General features: G+C 47.7%; 1 protein-coding gene across 4 annotated transcripts; it reads left to right on the top strand.

Moving 5' to 3' along the window:
- The first annotated feature begins 1196 nt into the window (after window positions 1–1196).
- Window positions 1197–23033, top strand: LOC120977190 (synaptophysin). 4 transcript variants are annotated; one of them, XM_040404999.1, is made up of 7 exons: window positions 1197–1261; window positions 4325–4390; window positions 11303–11427; window positions 13400–13598; window positions 14705–14896; window positions 17475–17769; window positions 22897–23033. In XM_040404999.1, exons 1-6 carry the CDS (start codon window positions 1244–1246, stop codon window positions 17763–17765), a joined length of 891 nt encoding a protein of 296 aa, XP_040260933.1. In that variant the 5' UTR covers window positions 1197–1243; the 3' UTR covers window positions 17766–17769; window positions 22897–23033. The 4 variants fall into 4 exon arrangements, with proteins under 4 accessions (XP_040260933.1, XP_040260932.1, XP_040260931.1 ...); XM_040404998.1 differs by having other exon boundaries at window positions 17475–17784; window positions 22897–23005; XM_040404997.1 differs by lacking the exon at window positions 22897–23033 and adding an exon at window positions 22724–22861 and having other exon boundaries at window positions 17475–17784.
- The last annotated feature ends 2759 nt before the right edge of the window (window positions 23034–25792 follow it).

The raw sequence follows: 25792 nt of genomic DNA, 5'->3' as shown, positions 1-25792 counted from the left end.
CAGCACATTACAGGGCTTGTCCACTGTATCTTTATTGCTGCACCCACAATGCCAACAGAACATACGGTTAGCGGTAGACGGGAGCCAATGCTTGAACCTTTTGTTTACAGCATTGGTTACTTAATTACAGCCGGGTTCCAAAATGGCCGCTGATGGACGGTCATGTGACCGGTCCCATCCATCAGCAAGGACAGCATGAGAAACTAGCACTAGCCCTCAACCTTAGCAAAAATAAATAAAAAAAATTCTGATGTATTAACAATGACTGAGATTCTCGCTCACAGCACCAAATGAGGAGAAAATCTATAAAACCTCATAAATCCATCAGTAAAATAAGGGTAAACTAAACAAAAAAAAAGGTGCCAGGTCACAGCCTTCCATGAAATCACTGCATCTGCCCCTATCCAAGATGGCAGCTATGAGTTCCGGTGACGTCACCAGGAACCATTTTAGAGGCTAAGCCGGAGCCCATTTTAGGAGGATGTGTTTTTCTGCATTTAGCCTCCCGTTCGGCTGTAAAAACGGACAGTTGGATGCCTTTATTAACCCCCTCGTCCCTTTATTAACTTCCTGTGGCCACTGGTCACAGAACAACCGGCTTGAAGGGGGCCCACAACGATACGGGTTACACCTCGTTACTCAGTTGCTATGGCAACGGGGGGTGCCGACTCGCGGGCGCCATCTTAACTACGGGCACGATGCTTCTCAGTGGCAGAGAGGATAACAAAGGAGCGTCGAATCGTGCTGCTGAGCGATGTCCTCCACAGGGAGGCGTGTTAACCCCCCAGTTACCCGGCTGGCGCTACTATCTCACGCCTTTTATTGAATACTTATACAAAATGCGGACTATAGCGCTGTATATGCTATACCACGTGACCACAGGGTGTAATAAAGGACGCCTAATTGCCAGCCCTGTCATTCGCCTCAATGAGAGGATGACTGAGACAGCGGCCCACGCAAACTTGTGGGATGTGTTTTAGGGTCTCAAAGGGGGGGTCACCCTGGACGTCAATACACTCCAAGGCTTCCCGTCCCTATTTATGGCATTCCTGCCCTCAGTGAAGATGGAGGCTGCTGACGTCACCGCGTCGTCACAGCGCCCTCTAGCCGCGCCTGCCATTGGCCGCTCGGTTGACAGCTGTTCTGCACACTGTCCTCTCCCCAGCCGCCTCCTGCGGGAGCTCTTCCAGATAAATCGCACTCCCCCCTCCGCGCTGCCGCGATTCACCAGCATCCTGCAGACATGGACGTGGTCAACCAGGTGAGAGCTTGAAGGGGGGACTGAATTGTGGGGGGCTACACCTGCTGCTGCTTATAGGGGGGGAGACCCTCTGAGGAGGAGGGGGGTGCTGCTGGAAGGAATGGTCTGCATTGAGGAAGGAAGACCAGACTGGGGGTGTCATTGAGATAATAGAGAAACAGATGGAGGAAAGGGAGGGTATAGGGAGGAGGAGGTGAAGGAGACAGGATTGTCACCTATAGGTGTGCGTTACATACCGCACTTCATGTATGCATTGATATAGGTGCTATACATACAATGCATGCCGTGTATACAGCCATATAGACTGTAGACTACCCCACCCCCCACACCTTCTCGTTGAGAATTGCAATGAGGTCTTCATGGGGGATGGGCTAAGAGTCAACGTCCCTAAGAAGAGTCAGCGTATACGGTTTCCGGTACGTGTTTATTGGCGTGGTGTAGGGTGACTGCCAAGGGTTAAAGGATGTGGATGGGTCACTATGGCGGAGGCAGGGGGGGGGTCTACATGTTCTTCCGTGGCCTGTTACAATACAAAGACGTTTGGGGGAATCCTAAACCACAGGCAAGGTTAATGAGGAGGACATTAAAAAGGCATTTAAGGAAAAAATAGGGATCCGGTGAAATAGGGATTCAAATGGATATTGATGACGGAGAACCAAGTGAGAAGGATCCAGCTAAAATCTGAAGATCCTACCTATACATGAAAATAAAATAATAAGTTTTGGGCAAAGTTAGCACCATAAAATGATATTTTTAATGTATTGACCTTCTTGTCCTGGTCCATGGATGTTGTTCTTGGAGGAACTGCAGTTCAGTAGAAATTATTGATAGATCTCATGAAACACAAGGATGATGTGGACCCCCCCCCCCCCATTCCTTACAGTAATTTAATAATAATTATTTTCTGGTGTGGTCCTGGAGCTGAGATCCAGAAGATCCTGACCAGCCTATTAATGGGGGTTGGTATCTGCTTGGCCTTTGGAGAGATTGTATGGATTTCTTAAGGACTTTTGCATCTTGGTCCTCCTAACAATGGAAGCCTTAGCCAGTGCTCAAGGAGGACAGCTCTTCCTTAATTAATACTAATTATTTTCTGGCATTTATAAGATCCTGACCAGTCTATTAGTGGGGGTTGGTATCTGCTTGGGCTTTGGAGAGATCATATGGATTCCTTAAAGACTTCTGCATCTTGGTCCTCCTAACAATGGAAGCTTTAGTTAGTGTTCAAGGAGGAACGCTCTTTCTTATGTTTGGATCTTCAGGCTTTAGAGGAGGATGTGCCATGTTTAGTGGGCCTCGAGAATTACACGATAGTCCTAGAATCAGTCTCCACCTATATGGCAGACGTTCTCCTCTATGGAAGACCTTGTAGATTTTCCTCCATTGGATGCAGTGGGGCCCTCAGCCTTTGTTCTAAGACAACTAATCTGATGGCTTTCCAAGGTGTCTCTACCATGGTCTTCTGTCAATCAGGGATGGGATCCTCAACAAGTTCTCACTTTCTTCTACTTATTGTCCAGTCTTTTCTGTTCTTGCCAATTACCATAGCAGGAGCTGGATTTTGGTCACTTTGCACCTACAGCCTGTGGTCCTACCCACATAGAGGCCAACAAAGTCAAGTGTGGGCCGATGTTTTCCTCTTACGATTACCACACCTCAATTTACTAAAGGAGTAACCAGATGTGCACAGTGCCATGGCCAAAAAGTGACCTTACGTCAAGTCTCCTTAGCAATTCAAAGATTAGTTTTGCAAAACGGTCAAGTCTTATCACATTTACAGGCATTTGTTAGTGTTTTGTTTTATTTTTGTTCATATTAGACCAATTATCTCTGTAACTGATGGTCCTTAGTGGAGTGGTAGGGTGTCAAAGGGGTCAATGTCCAAAAAACATGGCTGCTGTCTTTAAAGAAAAACAGCGGCACACCTATCCACAGGTTGTATGTGGTATTGCAGACCGGAAAAAAAATTCATGGACAGCTGTGGTGCTGTTTTTGGAAGAAAGCAGCCATGTTTTTTTAATCATTTTAATTATTTTTTTTTGCTTTTTTTTTTTATTAGAAGGGTCCCATGAGGCTAACCTGATCACAGGGTGTCCCTTTAAATCCCATTAATTGGCTGTAACTCGAACAGTAGAGGTGAATCGAATAGTAAGTGTTCAGTTTTCCATGCAGGGCAGCCACAGGGGAAAGGAAGCATTGCACAGTTCTCATTGAATTCAATAGGCTGTCCAGGTAAAGCTTGGACATGCTGGGTCCTCCAGAGTAAGCGCCCCTCTTGGTAGCAGAGCTAGCGGATGGGGGGTTATTTAATAATCGGGCTTTTAAAGGGATGTTCTCCACAACAGATGTAATCCTCAGAATGTTTGATTGCTGGGGGCTCCAACTGAGCGAGGGTCCCTGCTCCTCTTCACTCTGACTGCAGCGAGGAGCGCTCTCTCTGTTCAGTGTCTATGGGGCTGACGGAAACAACCGAACGCTGTCGCCTGTAGACCCGTAGAGAGAGTGAATGGACCGACAAGCCGCTCCATCGGATCGAGGGAAAGGGACCCCCCGTTCTGGGGATCGGTGAGGGTCCCAGCGGTCAGTTAGTTTGATAGGGGATAACTTGCAAACAGGAGACGTTCCAAAAACAAGCGGCCTGAAAGACCAATGCAGCGTCCACAGCAGCCAATCGGGTCACTGCATTTCGGTGCCGTAGAAAGAAGGGATCGGCAACCTCATCGATTTCGGGTAAGCGACCTCTCTAGTGCACATAGATCTCAATGTGGTTCCTGACTAGCGGAAATCGCATTATTTGGCGTCCTATCTTAATTTATTGCCTTCGTCGTTAGTAGCTGGACGGACGAGGCTGAGGATCCGTCATCTGAGCAGAACCAGATCTTTATGTGTCTTCACCTCCAGGAGGTGTACATTATCACATTTACAGTCCTGTGAGGACAGGGGAGCTGCGTACACTAGACGGAGCCAGTGCAGCAGGGCCTATGGGATTTCAGCACCTTGGATAGCGGCACACTGACTGATGTATGTATTATGCCCTGTGTTCACCCCTCCCCTCTTCCGCAGCTGGTGGCAGGGGGACAGTTTCGTGTCGTGAAGGAGCCATTGGGATTCATCAAAATTCTTGAATGGGTGAGTGATTTTCCTGAACCTTTCCATGCACCGTAGTACGCCCATATGTAGTATGTAGGTGACCTTGTATCCTCTGTATGTATTACGGTATTATGTATAAGACCGCCGTCTTCATGGTGCAGTGTTTTGTGCTCGTGCAGATGCTTTGTGTGACTGTGAGAAAACCTTGTTCATTTAAGTCCTAAATTAATGATGAGGCGGTGAGAGAGCGCATCATGGCGGTATTTATTCCATGTCATATTTTAGCTTTAGAAAATAGGGCAAAATGGTTTTTAATGTCCTGTTTTAAAGGGCAGCCGCTAGACTGGAAAATTACTATACAGTGTATATAGTCTACCCCCCATATAAACATAAATGCTCAGGTGTACCGTAAAATTCCTTTCATCTGGCATCTGCTAATCCAGAAATTGTGATTTATTTTTATTTATTTTATTTTAACCTGTCTGCTTAAATCTGGGAAGTCTGTACATTATTTTTTGTTTGTTTGTCTTTTCAATAATTCAAAATATTTGATAATATGGATTCAAAGAATTGGTGCTATTATAGCGTGCGAAAACTCTTAGGCCCCTTTTACATGGGCGAGTATTCCGCGCGGATGCGATGCGTGAGTGGAACGCATTGCACCCGCACTGAATCCCGACCCATTTATTTCTATGGGGCTGTGCACATGAGCGGTGATTTTCACGCATCACTTGTGCGTTGCGTGAAAATCGCAGCATGCTCTATATTCTGCGTTTTTCACGTAACGCAGGCCCCATAGAAATAAATGGGGTTGCGTGAAAATCGCAAGCAAGTGCGGATGCAGTGCGATTTTCACGCACGGTTGCTAGGAGACGATCGGGATGGGTCTCCATCCCGATCGTTTCCTAGCAACCGTGCGTGAAAATCGCACCGCATCCGCATTCTGAATACAGAATGCATAGTACAATAGCGCTGGAGGGGTTAAAAAAATTTTTTTTTAACTCCCCTTAATCCACTTGATCGCGCAGCCGGCATCTCCTTCTGTCTTCATCTTAGCTGTGTGCAGGAACAGGACCTGTGGTGACGTCACTCCGGTCATCACATGGTCCGTAACATGATAAAAGATCATGTGACGGATCATGTGATGACCGGAGTGACGTCACCACAGGTCCTTTTCCTGCACACAGCTAAGATGAAGACAGAAGAGATGCCGGCTGCGCGATCAAGTGGATTAAGGTGAGTTAAATTAGTTTTTTATTTTTTTTTAACCCCTCCAGCGCTATTGTACTATGCATTCTGTATTCAGAATGCTATTATTTTCCCTTATAACATGGTTATAAGGGAAAATAATAGCAATCTACAGAACACCGATCCCAAGCCCGAACTTCTGTGAAGAAGTTCGGGTTTGGGTACCAAACATGCGCGATTTTTCTCATGCGAGTGCAAAATGCATTACAATGTTTTGCACTCGCGCGGAAAAACTGCGCGTGTTCCCGCAACGCACCCGCACATTTTTTTCCGCAACGCCCGTGTGAAAGGGGCCTTAGGGCTCTTTCACACGAGCGGATGCGGTGCGTGGAATCCGCTGCGTGAAAGAGTGCCAAACACCGCGAGATATGGAGCATTAACATGATTGATAACGCTCCGTGTCTCTCTGTGATCTTTTTACTACAAAATCACGGTGACAACTTTATCTCGCTGTCATTTTGTAGTAAAAAGATCACAGATGCTCCATGTCTCTGCTGTCCGGAGCGGGGGTTTGGCACTCTTTCACGCAGCGGATGCCACGCATGGCATCCGCTGGTTTGAAAGAGCCCTTGCTTTCACATTTCGCTTATCAGTCACCCTGAATTGTTTCCAGACCAGATGCTATAGTAAGGGACTACACATGGGGCTAGCATTATACTAGACCGGACACTGTAGTAAGGGACTACATATGGGGCTAGCATTATACTAGACTGGACACTATAGTAAGGGACTACACATGGGGCTAGCATTATACTAGACTGGACACTATAGTAAGGGACTACACATGGGGCTAGCATTATACTAGACTGGACGCTATAGTAAGGGACTACATATGGGGCTAGCATTATACTAGACCGGACGCTATAGTAAGGGACTACACATGGGGCTAGCATTATACTAGACCGGACACTATAGTAAGGGACTACATATGGGGCTAGCATTATACTAGACCGGACACTATAGTAAGGGACTACATATGGGGCTAGCATTATACTAGACCGGACACTATAGTAAGGGACTACACATGGGGCTAGCATTATACTAGACCGGACACTATAGTAAGGGACTACATATGGGGCTAGCATTATACTAGACTGGACACTATAGTAAGGGACTACACATGGGGCTAGCATTATACTAGACTGGACACTATAGTAAGGGACTACACATGGGGCTAGCATTATACTAGACTGGATGCTATAGTAAGGGACTACACATGGGGCTAGCATTATACTAGACCGGACACTATAGTAAGGGACTACACATGGGGCTAGCATTATACTAGACTGGATGCTATAGTAAGGGACTACACATGGGGCTAGCATTATACTAGACCGGACACTATAGTAAGGGACTACACATGGGGCTAGCATTATACTAGACTGGATGCTATAGTAAGGGACTACATATGGGGCTAGCATTATACTAGACTGGACACTATAGTAAGGGACTACACATGGGGCTAGCATTATACTAGACTGGATGCTATAGTAAGGGACTACATATGGGGCTAGCATTATACTAGACCGGACGCTATAGTAAGGGACTACACATGGGGCTAGCATTATACTAGACTGGACACTATAGTAAGGGACTACACATGGGGATAGCATTATACTAGACTGGACACTATTGTAAGGGACTACACATGGGGCTAGCATTATACTAGACCGGACACTATAGTAAGGGACTACACATGGGGCTAGCATTATACTAGACCGGACACTATAGTAAGGGACTACACATGGGGCTAGCATTATACTAGACCGGACACTATAGTAAGGGACTACACATGGGGCTAGCATTATACTAGACCGGACACTATAGTAAGGGACTACACATGGGGCTAGCATTATACTAGACCGGACACTATAGTAAGGGACTACACATGGGGCTAGCATTATACTAGACCGGACACTATAGTAAGGGACTACACATGGGGCTAGCATTATACTAGACTGGACACTATAGTAAGGGACTACATATGGGGCTAGCATTATACTAGACCGGACACTATAGTAAGGGACTACACATGGGGCTAGCATTATACTAGACCGGACACTATAGTAAGGGACTACACATGGGGCTAGCATTATACTAGACTGGACACTATAGTAAGGGACTACATATGGGGCTAGCATTATACTAGACCGGACACTATAGTAAGGGACTACACATGGGGCTAGCATTATACTAGACCGGACACTATAGTAAGGGACTACACATGGGGCTAGTATTATACTAGACCGGACACTATAGTAAGGGACTACATATGGGGCTAGCATTATACTAGACCGGACACTATAGTAAGGGACTACACATGGGGCTAGCATTATACTAGACTGGATGCTATAGTAAGGGACTACACATGGGGCTAGCATTATACTAGACTGGACACTATAGTAAGGGACTACACATGGGGCTAGCATTATACTAGACCGGACACTGTAGTAAGGGACTACACATGGGGATAGCATTATACTAGACCGGACACTATAGTAAGGGACTACACATGGGGCTAGCATTATACTAGACCGGACACTATAGTAAGGGACTACACATGGGGCTAGCATTATACTAGACTGGACACTATAGTAAGGGACTACACATGGGGCTAGCATTATACTAGACCGGACACTGTAGTAAGGGACTACACATGGGGCTAGCATTATACTAGACCGGACACTGTAGTAGCACCAAAGTATTTTCCTGTAGCACTCCAGATGGACTATACCCTGGACGGTACCATAGGCCCCTCTGGGAACAAAGTCCACAACCCGCACGCATTTGCTGCAGTGTGACTTGCACTTCCGTATAACCGGCGATGTACGCCCGGCTCCTCTGCCATACTCTGACCCTCCTGTATTTGCACAGCGTCCGGTTTCTGCCGCCGTCTATACCGTACGCTCTGCATTCGCTTTGGCCCGTGTTCGGACTTGTGCATTCTCACACCCCAGGTTACACTGTAATCCTCTTTGCTGTTTGCTATGGCCGATGCTCTAAAAATACTCATCTGCGGAGATGCGGGAGGTCACAATCCTTCTAAGGATTACCAGCAGCATAAATCCAGCCCCGGCTGCCCACTGTGCACTGCCACCTGCCCACCCCCTGCTTGTTCACAGGGGTGAAGTGCCACGCAGCAAAACTGCAGTGCTTGCATTTTAACCCTATGAGTGCTGACAATTCTGAGATAGATATATCTGGGCTGCAGAAGGCAGCAGAGAAACAGGCACAAGATGGGTTTGCTGAGATCAAGTGCCAACTCTGAGATCTTCTCAAAGGAATCGTATGTGCCACCCACTTCCCCCCATCTTAACATTTGGCAGGGAGAGAACGTGGCATATTTTCTCACATTTACATATGATTCTTCGTATGTTTCCATCCAAGTTCTGGATTTTCAGATTTAAGAATATACTTGCTTATTATCTGGGGCTGACAACGGGTCCACCTAACTATGCCACCCCCGAGTCACCATGCTGTCCACGTAACTGTGCCACCCCAAGTCACCATGCTGTCCACTTAGCTATGCCACCCACTGAGTCACCCTGCTGACTACCTAGCTATGCCACCCACTGAGTCACCCTGCTGACCACCTAGCTATGCCACCCCAAGTCACCCTGCTGACTACCTAGCTATGCTGCCCCCCGAGTCACCATGCTGTCCACCTAACTATGCCACCCCCGAGTCACCTTGCTGTCCACGTAACTATGCCACCCCCGAGTCACCATGCTGTCCACGTAACTATGCCACCCCCGAGTCACCATGCTGTCCACGTAACTATGCCACCCCCGAGTCACCATGCTGTCCACGTAACTATGCCACCCCCGAGTCACCATGCTGTCCACCTAACTATGCCACCCCCGAGTCACCATGCTGTCCACCTAACTATGCCACCCCCGAGTCACCATGCTGTCCACGTAACTATGCCACCCCCGAGTCACCATGCTGTCCATGTAACTATGCCACTCTGAGTCACCATGCTGTCCACTTAGCTATGCCACCCACTGAGTCACCATGCTGACCACCTAACTATGCCACCCGCTGTCTCCATGCTGTCCACCTAACTATGCCACCCCCCGAGTAACTAAGCCATTTTTGCCTGTCCACCATGCCTGTCCATTTCTGTATCAGATAAGTACTATGCTATTTTTTGATGTCTTATTTACGTTATATGTATAATTTCGGCGGCAGATGTATGTTTCTATCTGAAATCTGGTGTGTACAGGTAGATGTGTTGGACTTACTTGTCGTCCACACACGATGTCTTGATTGTATACAATGATTTTCAAGTATTTTTGTTGTGTTCAGTGTGTCCTTAAATAAACTACACATTTTTTTATTTTTTAGATGTGCAGCCTGTGTTTGCGGTATTTATTTTCTCTGGTCTTTGCATTTGTGTATTAATACCGTGGCTTGCCCTCTCTGCTATTTACTGGGTGTGCCAAGTAACCATGCTGTCCACGATGCCCCCATGCTGCCCACTGACCTAGCCTCCCACGATGCCCCTATGCTGCCCACTGACCTAGCCTCCCACGATGCCCCCATGCTGCCCACTGACCTAGCCTCCCACGATGCCCCTATGCTGCCCACTGACCTAGCCTCCCACGATGCCCCTATGCTGCCCACTGACCTAGCCTCCCACGATGCCCCTATGCTGCCCACTGACCTAGCCTCCCACGATGCCCCTATGCTGCCCACTGACCTAGCCTCCCACGATGCCCCTATGCTGCCCACTGACCTAGCCTCCCACGATGCCCCTATGCTGCCCACTGACTTAGCCTCCCACGATGCCCCCATGCTGCCCACTGACCTAGCCTCCCACGATGCCCCCATGCTGCCCACTGACCTAGCCTCCCACGATGCCCCCATTCTGCCCACTTACCTAGCCACCCACGATGCCCCCATGCTGCCCACTGACTTAGCCTCCCACGATGCCCCCTATTCTGCCCACTGACCTAGCCTCCCACGATGCCCCCATGCTGCCCACTGACCTAGCCTCTCACGATGCCCCCATGCTGCCCACTGACCTAGCCTCTCACGATGCCCCCATGCTGCCCACTGACCTAGCCTCCCACGATGCCCCCATGCTGCCCACTGACTTAGCCTCCCACGATGCCCCTATGCTGCCCACTGACTTAGCCTCCCACGATGCCCCTATGCTGCCCACTGTCCTAGCCTCCCACGATGCCCCCATGCTGCCCACTCACCTAGCCTCCCATGCTGCTAGCGCTCCTGTAGGTCTACATCTGTCTGTGGTTCTATACTAATAGCAGCTTTTGGGCGTGTTTAGGGTAATATTACCGCCATCTCTTAGACGTAGTTTCTATGCGGAGAGGACGGAGCAAACGTCATAACATTTGATGAGACCCCTTACAGTAAAGCGCCATCTGGGAAGCCATTTTAAGGATTATACAAGAGAATTGCATGAGTAGCAATTGCCGAATACAGTCTTGTCAGCAGAAATATTTCCTATATCCACGGCAGTGATCTGATAGGTCGCCGTAGGAGATCGGAAAGTCTTGCTTAACCCCCATCAATGGAAATCTATGCAAAGGGAGGCGATATAATCCGCTGTGTGAAAATACCGTAAATGTGTGTGATGGCAAAACCCATTGACTGTTTCCTTCTTGATGCTCGAGGGCCACCGTAGCTTTGTACTCCCCTCTACATTTCCCCTGATTTTTTTTAATTATTTTTTTGCAGCTATTTTCCATCTTTGCCTTCGCAACATGTGGGAGTTACACCGGAGAATTCACCCTGAGCATCGAGTGTAGCAACAAAACGGAGAGCAAGCCGAATATCAAAGTGGACTTTGAGTATCCCTTTAAGTGAGTGTGGAGGAGCTCTGTGCTGCTAGATAACTAAAGGGGTCCTCCGGGCTACAGACATGGATGTCCGAGCCTCAGATCAGTTGGGGGTCCGACACCCGGCAGCCCCACGATCAGCTGCTAGATATACACTGTACTGAGCTGGAGGCAGATGGCGCCGTACACGGTGTAGTGGCCATGCCCGGAACTGCAGCTCAGCTACCATCCAAATGAATGGGAGCTGTGCTGCAGTACGCAGGCTTCCCCTTCATACACTGTTGGTGGGGGCGCCCCGGGTGTTAGACCCCCAGCGATCTTATGCCGAGGCTAAGTCATCAATGTCTGTAGTCCGGAGAACCCCTTTAACGTTCAACAATGTATACTCAGTGGATTAGTGAAGATTGTGCCTAGATATCCGTTACTTAAATGGGTATTCTTTTCTCAAGCATTTATGACATATCCATAAATGTCTGATAGATGCGGATCCCACCTATTTCTAGAGCGCGGACCCGATCCCCTCCGGCCTGGACGCCTTTACGAAGCCCTGTTATGTGCTCTCCATTGACATGCTAGGCAGTGCTGTAAATGGGAAAACATTCAGGAAAACTGCATATATAATTAAAGGAATGCTCCAGCATTTAAGGCCGCATGCATGCAACCATAAGTGTTTTGCGGTCTGCTGATCCGCTAGACACGGTTACCAGTCGTGTGCGCGCTGCATCGCAGTGCGGACCTATTGACTTCAAGTATGGGACATGTCCTATCTTTTGCAGAGCGACCGCATGGATGCAGAAGTACGCAAAGGATAGTATATGTCCTGTACTTAACCACAACATGTGAAGCTTCGCTGGGACTGCACCGTGATGCAGCGTGCACATTTTGCGGATCCGCGGTTTGCTGGCCGCAGTCGTGTGAATGGGGCCCTAACGGAAGCTTTTCTGATAATAACATTGTGTTATGGAAGTGCCATGTATGTTGTAGTTGCTTGATCGTTTCCTTATATTAGCCCAATTTTATACCCTTACAGTTTCATAGATTAACCCTTTCTTTACGGCTTACGCACAATGTTCCATAAAATGACCTATAGAGTCCATACAGCCCCATACTGCCGAACTGTCAGCACGCCAGGCCCCTCCAGCATCCTGATTTTTTTTAACTCTAGATAGTATAGCCCAGGATGTCTCCATCACATGGTATGGGGAACCTCTGCATGGCTCCATATAACATCAGATCCATATAGAGGGGCAGTACTGCACAGTGTGCACAGGGCGGTGGTACGGCAGTGTGAATTAGCCCTTATTCTGATGATAGTTAGGCCGGCCAACGCATGTGCACATGCATGCTCGGCAGAGTGTGCATGTGTTCTCAGTGCGGGGTGGAGAATAAACTGCTGCCAGGCATTTCTGATGGCGGCTTTTCTCCTTTGATAACTAAAGGACTAGGCAAGTCAGGACACAGTCATACACCTATACACATTAGCTGACCTTAAAAGAGCCCATGTCAGCAGGACCAGCTCTATTAAACCAGTCATACCGCCTGGTAGAGTTGATCCTCCTGATTAAAATGATGCCTGTCTTGTGAAAATCGGGCGCAGCGTTCCAGAGAAAAAAATACTTTTCTTCTGTATGCATATCAGGGACTCGGTGCCCCGAGGGGCGTGGCCAGCACTGGAAAGATGAGGTGCTAGGCCCCACCCCTCGGTGCACTGAAGCTAGGCCCCACCCCTTGGTGCACTGAAGCCCTGATATGCATTAAGAATAAAAGTCTTTATTTCTCTAGAACGCTGCACCCGATTTTCATAAGACGGGTATCATTTTGATAAGCAGAGTCAACCCTAACAAACAGCATGTCTGATTTAAAAGGGTTGATCCTGCTGACAGGTTTCATTTAATGCGTATGGCCGGTTTAACCCTTCCCCCCCCCCCCACAGCTCACTTTTGTGTCACCCTTACTCCACGTCGTTGTGTTCTCCGTTCTCTCTCCTCTCTTCTAGGCTGCACCAGGAGTACTTCGAAGCTCCAACATGCCAGGGCGGCGCTACCACCAAGGTGTTTTTGGTTGGCGATTATTCCTCCTCTGCCGAGTTTTTTGTCACCATAGCGGTGTTCGCTTTCCTTTACTCCCTTGGGGCACTTGCCACGTACATCTTCTTACAGAACAAATACCGCGAGAACAACAAAGGTCCCATGATCGTAAGTCAGCGCACCTGCCGCGGGAAGGGGACATTGCGGCATAAAATGGTGCCCGTACATCTAGTCCTGTGCCACGTGGCCAGAACCCGGTCTTATGGCTTGTACAGGTGAAGCACTCGTCTTTCCTGTGAAAGCTGAAGCCAAAAAACGCTGTAATTTGTGATAACACCGCATGCCGTTTTTGGCCGCGTGGCACGTTACCGCTAGGGGTATGGGAACCCTAAAATCTCCTGTATTTCATCACATCAGCTGACCGGTATCCATCCACAGCTCACCTCTTAAAGGGGCATTTTTATGCCATTTTTGATTTGGTGCTTTGACGACTGCAGAAGTGCAATGCAGAACCCCTATCAGAACATATGGTCATCATGGGTGGGGGAAGGGGTGCCCTTAAATTTTTGAATGGAGAGCTTGTGTTCAAGTGACTCTCATTCTCATGGGAGCAGTCCTCATTTTTACTTTGAGCCGTGGCTCCCCCTGCACCTAGGTCGTGTGGCCGATGAACGTGTCGTCGCTGAGAGGCCGTGGCACTACTGCGAGCGCCAGTGCCTTCTCAAACAGCTGATCGGCGGGGGTCCCGGGTAGGGTCGAGCGAATCTGGTTCGGATAGAGCATTGATTTAAAAAGTACCTTAAGAATATGGGCTCTGTCCTACCGTAGAATGTACGGGCTCCGTGGAATATCGCGAGACTCACTTTGTCTCGCCTCTATCACGTGTGGCATAAATACGAAGCCGGACTCTGCTTCGGTAATGAGGCCCGAAGCCGAGTTAGGCCTAGTACTTTCTTTGATACAGTCATTTAGGCCAATAAACAAAGTGACACGTGCTAGAGGCGAGACGAAGTGAGTCGCGCGATATTTGGTGAAACTTCAGAAAGGCCTCCGCAGAGGCCATACATTTTACAGTAGGACGGAGCCGATATTGTTAACGAAGTTTTCAAACTACCGTAATCTGATTCGCTCAATCCTAGTCCCGGGTGTCAGACCCCCACCATTCAGATACTGATGACCTGTCCATAGGAGCGGCCATCAGTTCAAAAATCATACACACGTGCGTCTTCCTTTTCTCCTCCGTCCGTATACACGTTCTGTCTTTTTCCTTGTAGGACTGTATAGTGACCGCCGTCTTTGCCTTCCTGTGGCTGGTAAGTTCAAGTGCATGGGCCAAGGGCTTGTCTGACATTAAGGTGGCTACCGACCCCGAGTTGATCAAGGAAGGGATCACCACATGCAAGAGTCCAGAGAACACATGTCAAGAAGTGAGGGATCCCGTGATGTCGGGGCTCAACACCTCTGTGGTAAGTGTGCCCGGCCCGACCCGTCCATGGCTGCTCCAAATATTGTAGGTGCACAAGTGACCTCTAGTGGCCATTCTCTAACATGACATGACTTTTTCTCGCCTTTTGAGGGATCACTGGCTGGCTTGCATTTTTTTGGTACAAAAATATCATTCTGCTCGTGAACAGTTTACGCTTACAAAATCCGACATTTTTTTTATCTGAGAGATTGGAAAAACGGATGCAATGGATTTCAGTTGACTGTTAGTGCAAAAATTAGCAAGTGTGAAGCTAGCCGTATTAGGTCTTGAACTGTATTAAGGGGGTTTCGAAGGAGTTCAGTATTGATGGCCTATCCTCAAGAAACATCATCAGTATCTGATCATTAAGGGGCCTCACAGCTCACCAAGCACAGCGCCGTGCAGTGTATAGTGGCTGTGCTTGGTATTGCAGCCGAAGCCCATTCATCTGAGTGGGACTGAGCTGCACCCAGGCCACGTGATTGATGAACGTGACGTTGAAGCCGAGGAAAAGACTCTTCAAGCAGCTGATCGACAGATGTAGCGGGAGTTGGACCCTGACCGATCAGATATTGATGACCTGTCCTGAGGATAGGCCATCAATACCGAATTCCCAGAAAACCCCTTTAATTTAGATCTACATACTTACATGTATATTCCAGCATCCATCTTTCTTTTAATGGTTGAAGGAACACTCCAGGCAAAACTAATACCCTGTGTTATGCTTGATGCAGGGCCTAAGAGGGTGGGGCTTGACACATCATGCTGTGTCCCAGAGACTCCACACTAGACTTAGAGGGCATCTGTCAGCAGTTTTGCACCTATGACACCGGCTGACCTGTTACATGTGCACTTGGCAGCTGAAGACATCTGTGTTGGTCCCATGTTCCTATGTGCCTGCACTGCTGAGAAAAATGATGTTTTAATATATGCAAATGAGCCTCTAGGAGCAACGGGGGCGTCGCTGTTACACTTAGAGGCTCTGCATTCTTTGTAACTATTGCACTCTTTACACTTTGATTGACAGGGCCAGGGGTGATCACGTTTACACTGCCTGGCCCTGTCAAAGTGCACAGGGTTCGTCAGTTGCAGAGAGAGCAGAGCCTCTAAGTGTAACGGCGACGCCCTCGTTGCTCCTAGAGGCTCATTTGCATATATTTAAACATCATTTTTATCAGCAATGCGGGCACATATGAACATGGGACCAACACAGATGTCTTCAGCTGCCAAGTGCACATGTAACAGGTCAGCCGGTGTCATAGGTACAAAACTGCTGACAGATGCCCTTTAACTTAGTGCTCCTTTACCGATAGTTTCCTAATAAAGGGTTGGACTAAATAATATAGAAACTGGCATTCAGGGGCCATATTTTAGCCAGGTATAAGCTCATCCTTAGATATCAGCAGAAAACATTTTTGCAGTTTTACGCTTCTCTCGCCACTTGTCAAAGGTGATGTGAAAAGTGGGTGGGGTTTACTAAGAGAGGGGGCGTGGTCTACCTCAAACTAACAGATTTACCATGATTTGCACCAGAAATTGGCGTAAATTATGGCGCACATCTACACCTGGTCATAGCACGCAGCTCTTCATACAGTTAGCACATCTTACTCCAGTGGGCTTCACTGGTGTAGGAAAGGCTGGCCTTAAAAATTACCCCTCTACCCCATAATTTTTTATTTTTAGAAAAACAAATTTTTTAGGCTTTACTTCATGCGTTCTCCCATGGGCTTCTCTATAGGACTGAGAAACACGCCATAATAAAATGCTGACCTATCATGTTATTTTGTCCTGGACTATGAGAATTTCTGGATTATTAAATATCAAAGCAAATGATTTAAAAAAAAAAATCTAAAGAAGTGATTAAAGGGGTTGTCTGGTCTTGGAGCTGACAAACCCTGAGGTCCGCCCCTGTCCCCCCTGAGCATAACTAACCCCGCTGCTTCCGATCTCCACAGGAAGCAGCTTGGTCTTGTGACCGCTGCAGCCAGCCACAGTCCTCAGCAGTCACAGAGGCTTGAACGGTGTAACACTGCTGTGACATAGCATTGAAGTCGCTGAGGCCTGTGATTGGCTACAGTCGTCATGGGACCAAGCCGCTTCCTCGTCCTTCGGGGGGGGTCGTGAACGAAGCAGCGACAGAACTGCAGACAGATGAGTGGGGTTCGTTATGGGGATGGGGAAGGACCCTCGCAGTTGTCTGCCACCAGGCTCGACATCCCCTTTGGCTCTCTAAGGTTCAGATAGCTTTGTAGCCGTGTGACTGTTGCAGTAGCGGACTTTACAAGCTAATATTTAGGGCCCCAGAGATCAGGGAGCCCCCTACTGGCCACAAGAAGTTAGCTGAAAATCCTGACTAAAGGGACGGACATACAGTACTGACTATGCAGCCGCCTCGTCTGCACTGGGGGGTCCTTCCCGGCTGTAGAGCGGTAGCAGAAGTGCCCAGGTTGCACAGCTAATCGGAGGGCTGATAGGGCAGAACTAGCAGTGTGATTGGGCCCCCCCCCCCCCCCATGACATAACGTTACTTGGGACCCTGAAAATAGCAAATTTACCCCTAACTTTTCCCTCTTTTCTAGGCCTTTGGCTTCCTGAACTGTGTAATCTGGCTCGGAAACGTCTGGTTTGCATTCAAAGAGACCGGCTGGACAACTCCATTCATGAAGTACCCACCACCAGCCCAGGAGAAACAGCCTGCTCCAGACTCCTACGCTCAGGGTCAGGGCTACGCTCAGCAGGACTCTTACGGACAACAACCAGGTTATCAGCCCGACTATTATGGCCAGCAGCCCGAATACAACCAACAGGGGTACAGCCAAGGGGGGTATACCCAACAAGTTGCCCCAACCTCTTTCTCCAACCAGATGTGAGCTGGTGAGTGTCTGGACGGTAAGCCAAAACGCATGTCATCCATCCTAGGGTAACGAGGGGTTAACTTCTGCCAAAGACAGAAGTTTTTCATTGCATGGGGGGGGAAAAAACACGTAACGTCCACGTGTTTGGCAGGCAGAGCTTGCCACAAAATCGTATGTAGTGTAGGAAGCAACATGGAGGAAGGAAGACTCTTCACTAGTAGCTACAGCAGGTCATCCACACATAGATATGTCATAGAGCGTGCACATAATTCTATAGGCCCTGATCCTTTTTAGAAAGAAGGTCTGCAGCAGCTCAGGCATGTATAATGTCCTGCAGTGTGTCAGTTTATGGGGCACATTTTCACGATGGATTTGCATTGAAAAGGGAGAAATCTGTTGCAAATCTATGACAAATCCGGCCTCTGCTTTGTGTGTCGATTTACCCTGAGACAATGGCCATGATCAGGTCATCAGTATCAGATTGGAAGGGCTCCGACCTCCAGGATCCTCACTGATCAGCTGTTTTTTTTGGCAGTTGCTGGTGCAGGAAACTAAACCATGGACGGATCCAGAAAAAGAAGGCTCTCTACACTGTGCAGTGGCTGTGCCAGGTTACTGCCATCAACTGAGCGGCAGTACCATGGCACGGCCACTACATAGTGGACGGAGCCTTCTGCCTCCGGATCCGTCCACTGGTTAGATTGTGGCACAGACAGCTGCCAAAAACAGCTGATCAGTGAGGATCCTAGGTGTCAGACCCTCCACCGATCTGGTGTTGATGACGTATCCTGAGGAATTTTTAGTGTCTCTAGGCTGGAAAACTCCTTTAAAGTGTCCTCCTCAGAGCCACTAGCCCCGCCGCTGCTCTTTTCCCGGCCACTTCCGGTCCCCATGGGAAGCAGCTTGGTCTTGTGACTGCTGTGGCCAACCACAGGCTAAAAACTGCCTGAGGAGTGCTGAGACCCCCCATCGATGGGCAGACCTTCTGTTGACCCAGTCTTCACTAGCGAGGAGAGACAGCGCTGGAACCCCACCGGTCAAAACCTTAAGGCCTCTTTCAGACGGGCGTTGCGGGAAAATGTGCGGGTACGTTGCGGGAACATGCACGATTTTTCCGCGCGAGTGCAAAACATTGTAATGCATTTTGCACTCGCGTGAGAAAAATCGCGCATGTTTGGTACCCAAACCCGAACTTCTTCACAGAAGTTCGGGCTTGGGATCGGTGTTCTGTAGATTGTATTATTTTCCCTTATAACATGGTCATAAGGGAAAATAATAGCATTCTGAATACAGAATGCATAGTACAATAGCGCTGGAGGGGTTAAAAAAAATAATAAATAATATTTAACTCGCCTTAATCCACTTGATCGCGAAGCCGGCATCTCTTCTGACTTCTTTCTTTGCTGTGTGCAGGAAAAGGACCTGTGGTGACGTCACTCCGGTCATCACATGGTCCATCACATGATCCATCACCATGGTAAAAGATCATGTGATGACCGGAGTGACGTCACCACAGGTCCTGTTGCTGCACACAGCAAAGAAAGAAGACAGAAGAAGATGCCGGCTGCGCAATCAAGTGGATTAAGGTGAGTTAAAAAAAAAATTTTAACCCCTCCAGCCCTATTGTACTATGCATTCTGTATTCAGAATGCTATTATTTTCCCTTATAACCATGTTATAAGGGAAAATAATAATGATCGGGTCTCCATCCCGATCGTCTCCTAGCAACCGTGCGTGAAAATCACACCGCATCCGCACTTGCTTGCGATTTTCACGCAACCCTATTCATTTCTATGGGGCCTGCGTTATGTGAAAAACGCACACAAAATAGAGCATGCTGCGATTTTCACGCAACGCACAAGTGATGCGTGAAAATTACCGCTCATGTGAACAGCCCCATAGAAATGAATGGGTCGGGATTCAGTGCGGGTGCAATGTGTTCAACTCACGCATCGCATCCGCGCGGAATACTCGCCCGTGTGAAAGGGGCCTAAGTCTGCTGAGACACCCTTCACTCCAAATCCATAAATCTCCAGGGAATCTCAGAGCAATGTCAAAAATATTTAGCGAGACCTTTAATACCCTCAAGACTGAACAAACCTCAGCATTGGAGCTAGAGAGTTTTTGGGTGTTAATTGAGGGATGTATTTTCTGACTGATTCAACCGCTCTTCATTGTGTGGAGTGTAAGCTCTTGGGTTCAGCATATGTAACTGACTGTTGCCCGCTGAAGAATTGGGAAGACATTTGTTGGCCTTTAGTCCAGTCCTTGGAAACGTCATCGTTCACATAAAATTCTGTTCCGTTTTAGATGTAATCTTCCTTTGCAGAATATTCAGGATTCTCTCCTGCGTCCACTTTTGCCACATCTTACAAAGCCCATAATCTTATAATCTCGAGGACTGTAGCTATCATTTTTAGGGTACAGGCGCAGGTTGCAGATCTATGCTAGAGGCCAAACCACATAGGAAATAATTTTTGGGAAGGCAGATTTTCATTCCATAGGAAATGCTAGAGGTGGACACAGAGGAGAGCTGGCCCTATAGTAAGAGAAAAATGGGGCCCCTGCTAGTGCTGGGGCAATATCTGTGTCGCTGTATGGTCTCGTGCACGTGGTTGAAGGCAGTTTTTGGCTGAAAGAAATGCAAATAACAGATCAGTCATGTAGTATAGTATTTTTAGGAGGAGAGGGAAGGACCCTCAAAGGATACATGTCTTACTCCCCATCAGTAAGGCTTCTATCTATGACTAATTAGTCCCTTCTTCCTCCCATTTTACCATTCTTTATGGATCATCCTCTCTTTACTCGGTCTTCTCCTAACGGATCGTCCACCATTAGGGGAGAGTCCGGACACCACTATACAAAATCCACAAGATCGGCCAATGTTCATCTAATGTGTATGGTGCCTTTACCTCTCCTCCTGCTGCCTGTCTTCGTATGTCATCCTTATCACAACTACTACCCCCATCACTGTCTCTCTGACTCATCTCGCCATCTCTCTCTGACTCATCCTCTTGTGTCTGTGCTTCTGCTGTATCTACACACCTTATGGTCTTCTCACTCATCTGCATCTCTGTCTCCCCTCCACCCAATTCCACCATTTGTCTCTTCTTAGACCCCCTCCTTTTCTCCTGCATCACTCTTCTTCTCTCCCACTCCGATTTTACATTGCCTCTCTCATCTGCACCCATCCCCCCCTCCCTGTATCGCCTTGTCTCCACGGCTGTCTTCAATCTATTCTCTCTGAATTCTCATGTCTTACCGCATCTTATTATTACTACTGGAAAAGAAAGCTAATTTCACCCCAAGTCGTTCTCCAGAATCAGAAGAGGTCAGGAGGTTATCAATATCCTATCAGTTGGGGTCCAACTTTTGGCACCCCCGCCGATCATCTGTTTGAAGGGGTCTTGGCACACCTGCGAGTGCTGCGGCCTCTCCACCTACCTGCTCCCCATCTACTTAGCAGCTGCATTGATGGCAATTGCAGCTTTGTCCTGTTCAAGTGAAGGCGATAAAGCAGCAGTACCCTCCAGGTTCAGGTTTTAATTTTTTTAATTTATTTGATAAGATAATAGGAAATTATATCATTTTAAGATATTCATGTATTTAAAATTTTGCTTACATACCTTTCTTATATCTGGTTGTTGACGCCATCTGCCTAGTAGATCAGTCACACTTGTATGTGTGTTTATATGGCTGCCTGTTTCAAGGTGATATGTAAAATGGCTGCCTGTCTCTAGGTGATGTTGTCATGTTAATAAAGTTACATGCCACATGACTGACGCTATCTTTTAAAGGGGTATTCCCATCTCAGACAAGGGGGCGCAACACGCTTGCATGGCCGCCTCTTCCATTCACTTCAATGGGACTGACAGAAATAGCTGAACCAGCTCGGCTAATTTCGGCGGCCCCATAGAAATCAATGGAGGGCGGCCGTGCATGCGCAGTGCGTCCTCCTTCACTTTGCTGGCTCAGTTTATGAGATAGGTGGGACCCGCACCTAGCAGACAGTGGGGCAATATACTAGCGATATGCCCCATTGTCTGAGATGGGAATACCCCTTTAATCCTATTTAGATCTCCCACGGATGCATTTTACAGGACTAAAGTGGATATAATAAAGGTCTGAGAGCAAAATCTTAAATACAAGTTTATTAGAAAATTGGATAAATGCCTATTCTCTAAACAAATAGATGTAATCATTAAAACCGAAATAATTCTTTCAATGGGGTTCTCTGGGAATTATTTTAAATGGCTGCTAGCAACCTGTCCTAGAATGTGAGCAGAACTGGTTGGCTTCATACACACTACACTCCAGCACTTGCATATCTTGCACATTGGTGAGCGTTCCTGTCAGGCTGCTCAGCCATGATGGCATATTGTAGGCATGAGCCACCTGTCCAGGAATGTGAGCAGGACTGGTTGCCACCATTTGAAGAGCTACCCTGAGGGGTGAGGAGGTCGCACTACACATTACACTCTGGTATTTGCATATCTTGCACATTGGTGAGTGTTCCTGTCAGGCTGCTCAGCCATGATGGCATATCGTAGGCAGCATCGCATCTTCACCATCTATTGTTGAGGATGAAGCAGTGAGTCCCCGCCACCTCACCCCCTAGGCAGTCCTACTCGCATTCTAGGACAGGTTGCTGACGGGCATTTTATATAATTCCCAGAGAACCCTTTTAAGTAATTGACAACCCATGGTAAACCCTGCGTAACATTCAAGCAGCTGATTGGTGGGGCTGACGTTGTTTGCATATCAGTTTAAAGAGGAATATTCCAGTACTGGATTAAAGTGGGATTATTCATCTGAACGGGGCGGGGGTCTTTCCTGTTTTTTTATCTTCCTTTAATGATTCTCTTCTCTTCTTTCATTTATCCTTTTATTGTCACTTTCCCCCCGTTACTTTTTTGTTTGCCTCCTTTACGTTTCCCTCCCGCCCCGCTTTCCTCCTCTTTTTTTCCTCGCAGGCTTCTCCGCAGCCGATCAGTGAGCTCAAGCTTCAGGTTGTGATATTCTGATGTGCAGTGATGCAGCCCGGCTGCCCGAGTGAATATTAATGGGAGAATGTCGTGTCCGTGCTGTTTATATAATATATAATATATAAAGATATTTAATGATATATATCTGTACTAAAACACAGGAAAAATCCCATCTCATCCTACCAGAGACTGTCTTCCTGCAGAGCATTGCTATGTGATCCTCCCCCCCTCTCTACTGGAATCATGCAGAGCATTGCTATGTTATCCTCCCCCCCGTCCCCCTCCTTTCTACCGGAACCATGCAGAGCATTGCTATGTGACCCAAAGGAATATCTCTGCCAATCCTTTTCCTTGCCAGGCGGGCAGGGCTGCATCGCATCATGTTGTTAACTGTTCCCCCTACAGTATTGTAACGTTACGGAGTGGTGAAATTTGACCTCCTATCAGTCCTCCTGGCAGGGCAATCGATTTCCAGGGGCCCGCCGTCTCTGTATGCACCGTTTTTTAAGCTTCTGGTTAGTTCTAGATTTCCTTTTAGCAATCTGTGATGTTTGCAAATATTGCAACGCATTGTAGGCCCGGCTTGCACGATAAAGGGATTGATGCAGAATTGAACACTTCCGCCCCGTGAAGCATAGGTAGGTCGGCCGACACACACAGCTAATGACGCCAGCTGTGGTGGATCCAAGAACGGGAAGGATGTTGGAGGATAATCCCTGCTACGGGCACTCTGGGTACTGAATATCCCCTGTTTTTCTCCCGCCCATTATTAACCTCTGCTTCACGTGCACATCTGCTCCACCCCCCCCAAAACCGCCTATGCCTGGTACCCCCTTTGTGCTGTATATTGTGTTTGTGACACTAAAGTTGCGTGTTGTAATCCTGACTGGAAAATAAAGACAGGCTGGAACAAAACATTGCGTCTGTGTATTTTATCAGGACTAATATAACTGGGGTCCCGGGCCCTAATGGGGCCCCAGATACAAGTCTGATCAGGCGGCAACAACTGCATGGAGTTTGTATGTTCTTCCAAGTCCTGTATGGGTTCCTCAGTGTTTTTATGACTTCCTGAAACCACCATGACTCGATAGGTTAATTGACGTCCTATAAAATTGGCCCCATTGCATGAGAATTAGGGCGGGCGTACATGGTGCGGCAGGGGCGCAGTATCTGCATGCGGATTACTGGTAACTGCCGGGCTGCACCACTTGGTGACTAGTTTAGGTGCAGATGGTGTACAGCCGGCTACAGGGCTCATGCACATGACGGTATTTTGCATCCGTGTCCGATCTGCATTTTTTTGCGGCTTTCACACGGACCAAAAAATATAAAAACGGACGACACGCAGACGTCATCTGGGTGCTGTCAGTTTTGCAAATTATAGAACATGCCCTAGTCCTTTCTAGTGATGGAAGTGAGAAAAATGCAGATTGTCCATATTTTGTGGATCTGTGGTTTGCGGAACTCAGTATGGACACTGCTGTGTGCGTTAGACCTTACGTTGTGTGCTGTGTACGGTTTTACAGACCGTTAACCATGATGGGACTGGGAACCTTCAGAAGGCCCAAGGCTTTGGGCCCCATGATTTCGCAGTGGGGGTCTCTGATTTGATGGCAGAGGGTTCTCCATCTCTATTCCTAACCCCACAGATGCCACCATTGCTATAGACCACAGCATCTGAGGGGTTAAATGACCTGGTTCAGGCAAAAATTATCAGTACTCTGGCTGCAGGATTTTTTTTTATAAACTTTCAAAAAAGAAATGTTTCGACATAATCTCCCTAATCACTGCTGTTTTGAATGTGTTGCGTCACTTCATTGGTGACTGCGATGCAAGAAACAATGGCTGCCCCAGTTGTGATTCGCACGAAAGAACAGCGACGTGCAGTTCAAGGAAGGTCGCTCATGGGTCACCCATGAAGAAGGAGCTGGGCGCCTGTGCACGACTGGTGATAACATTGAGCGTGCATAAGAATGGATTCTCTTGGATAGACGAGTGACAGTGGATTATGTGGCCTTACGACAGGGATCTGCCACTTCTGGCACTCCAGCTGTTGTGAAACTACAACTCCCAGCATGCTCCATTCACTTCTATGGGAGTTTCAAGAACAGCTGAGCAAGTTTGCATACTGATCCCTGCCCTATGAGGACGAATACTCACATGTGATGAAGAGGTGAAGACAGCGGTGCATTCGAGGCTCTCGGCTCAGCCTAAAACTTTTTTTTTTTTAATGAGGGAATCCGAAAGCTTGTTGACAGATGGACAACGAGTATTGAAAAGCAGGTAGATTGTCAAAAATGATGGATTTGTCTTTTCTGAAAGTTGATTATGCAAAGAGGTATCTGTATCTCCTAAGGAAGAGAACCATTTCACCAGGGCCACCTATTGGAAATGCCCCCCTAGTAGTCAAAATCTGACTTTCCAACAAGCCTTTGACTAGGGAATATAGCCAAGTCATAGCTTGTTGGAAAGTCCGATTTTGAGTCATAGGTGGGGCTGGTGTGGGATGGTTCTCTTCCATGGGAGATACCTCTTTGCCTATTCATTTTCCATGGAAGATTGCCCATAAGTCTCCATACCATGGAGAACTTCCAGTAAATCTCCATACAGGACTGGTCTCTTGTTCCTGAGGAACTAGCTACATGAACTACATTGAATCCTATCAGAACAGCATTGTCATAGAGAATGTGGCAACAAAGGAACGAAAGACTTAGACAATACAGACAAAGACACATCCGGTGGGGGGGGGTTACAGTATTTTCTTGGGCTCGTCTTAGGGTTGTCTAGTGGCCCAATAGTTGTCCCAAACATCCCAAATGGCGTGAAATAGATCTACTTTATCCTGGAACATAGCAGTCGTGTGTTCCAGGGTCCTGACCTCCGTCAGCTTAGCATATAGGTCGGAGAGTTTTTGGGGGGTCAGGTTGTTTCCAGAAGTGGGCAATAAGGCAGGGAGCTGCAGTCAGTACTTGTATTAACAGTTTAAGTGAATGTTTCCTTATATGTGCTGGTGTAACATTAAGCAGGAAGGAAATGGGATCAGGTGGTATACTGCGG

Source organism: Bufo bufo, chromosome 8, assembly GCF_905171765.1.
Source record: "Bufo bufo chromosome 8, aBufBuf1.1, whole genome shotgun sequence".
In the NCBI taxonomy this organism is placed as follows: Eukaryota; Metazoa; Chordata; class Amphibia; order Anura; family Bufonidae; genus Bufo; species Bufo bufo.
This window is presented reverse-complemented; position numbering and strand designations above follow the sequence as displayed.

What these genes read in the sequence shown, in the direction of transcription:
- LOC120977190 (XM_040404999.1), top strand. An exon ending in TCATCAAAATTCTTGAATGG is followed by an intron (nt 4,391 to 11,302) that starts GTGAGTGATTTT and finishes ATTTTTTTGCAG; the next exon opens with CTATTTTCCATCTTTGCCTT. An exon ending in ACAACAAAGGTCCCATGATC is followed by an intron (nt 13,599 to 14,704) that starts GTAAGTCAGCGC and finishes TTTTCCTTGTAG; the next exon opens with GACTGTATAGTGACCGCCGT.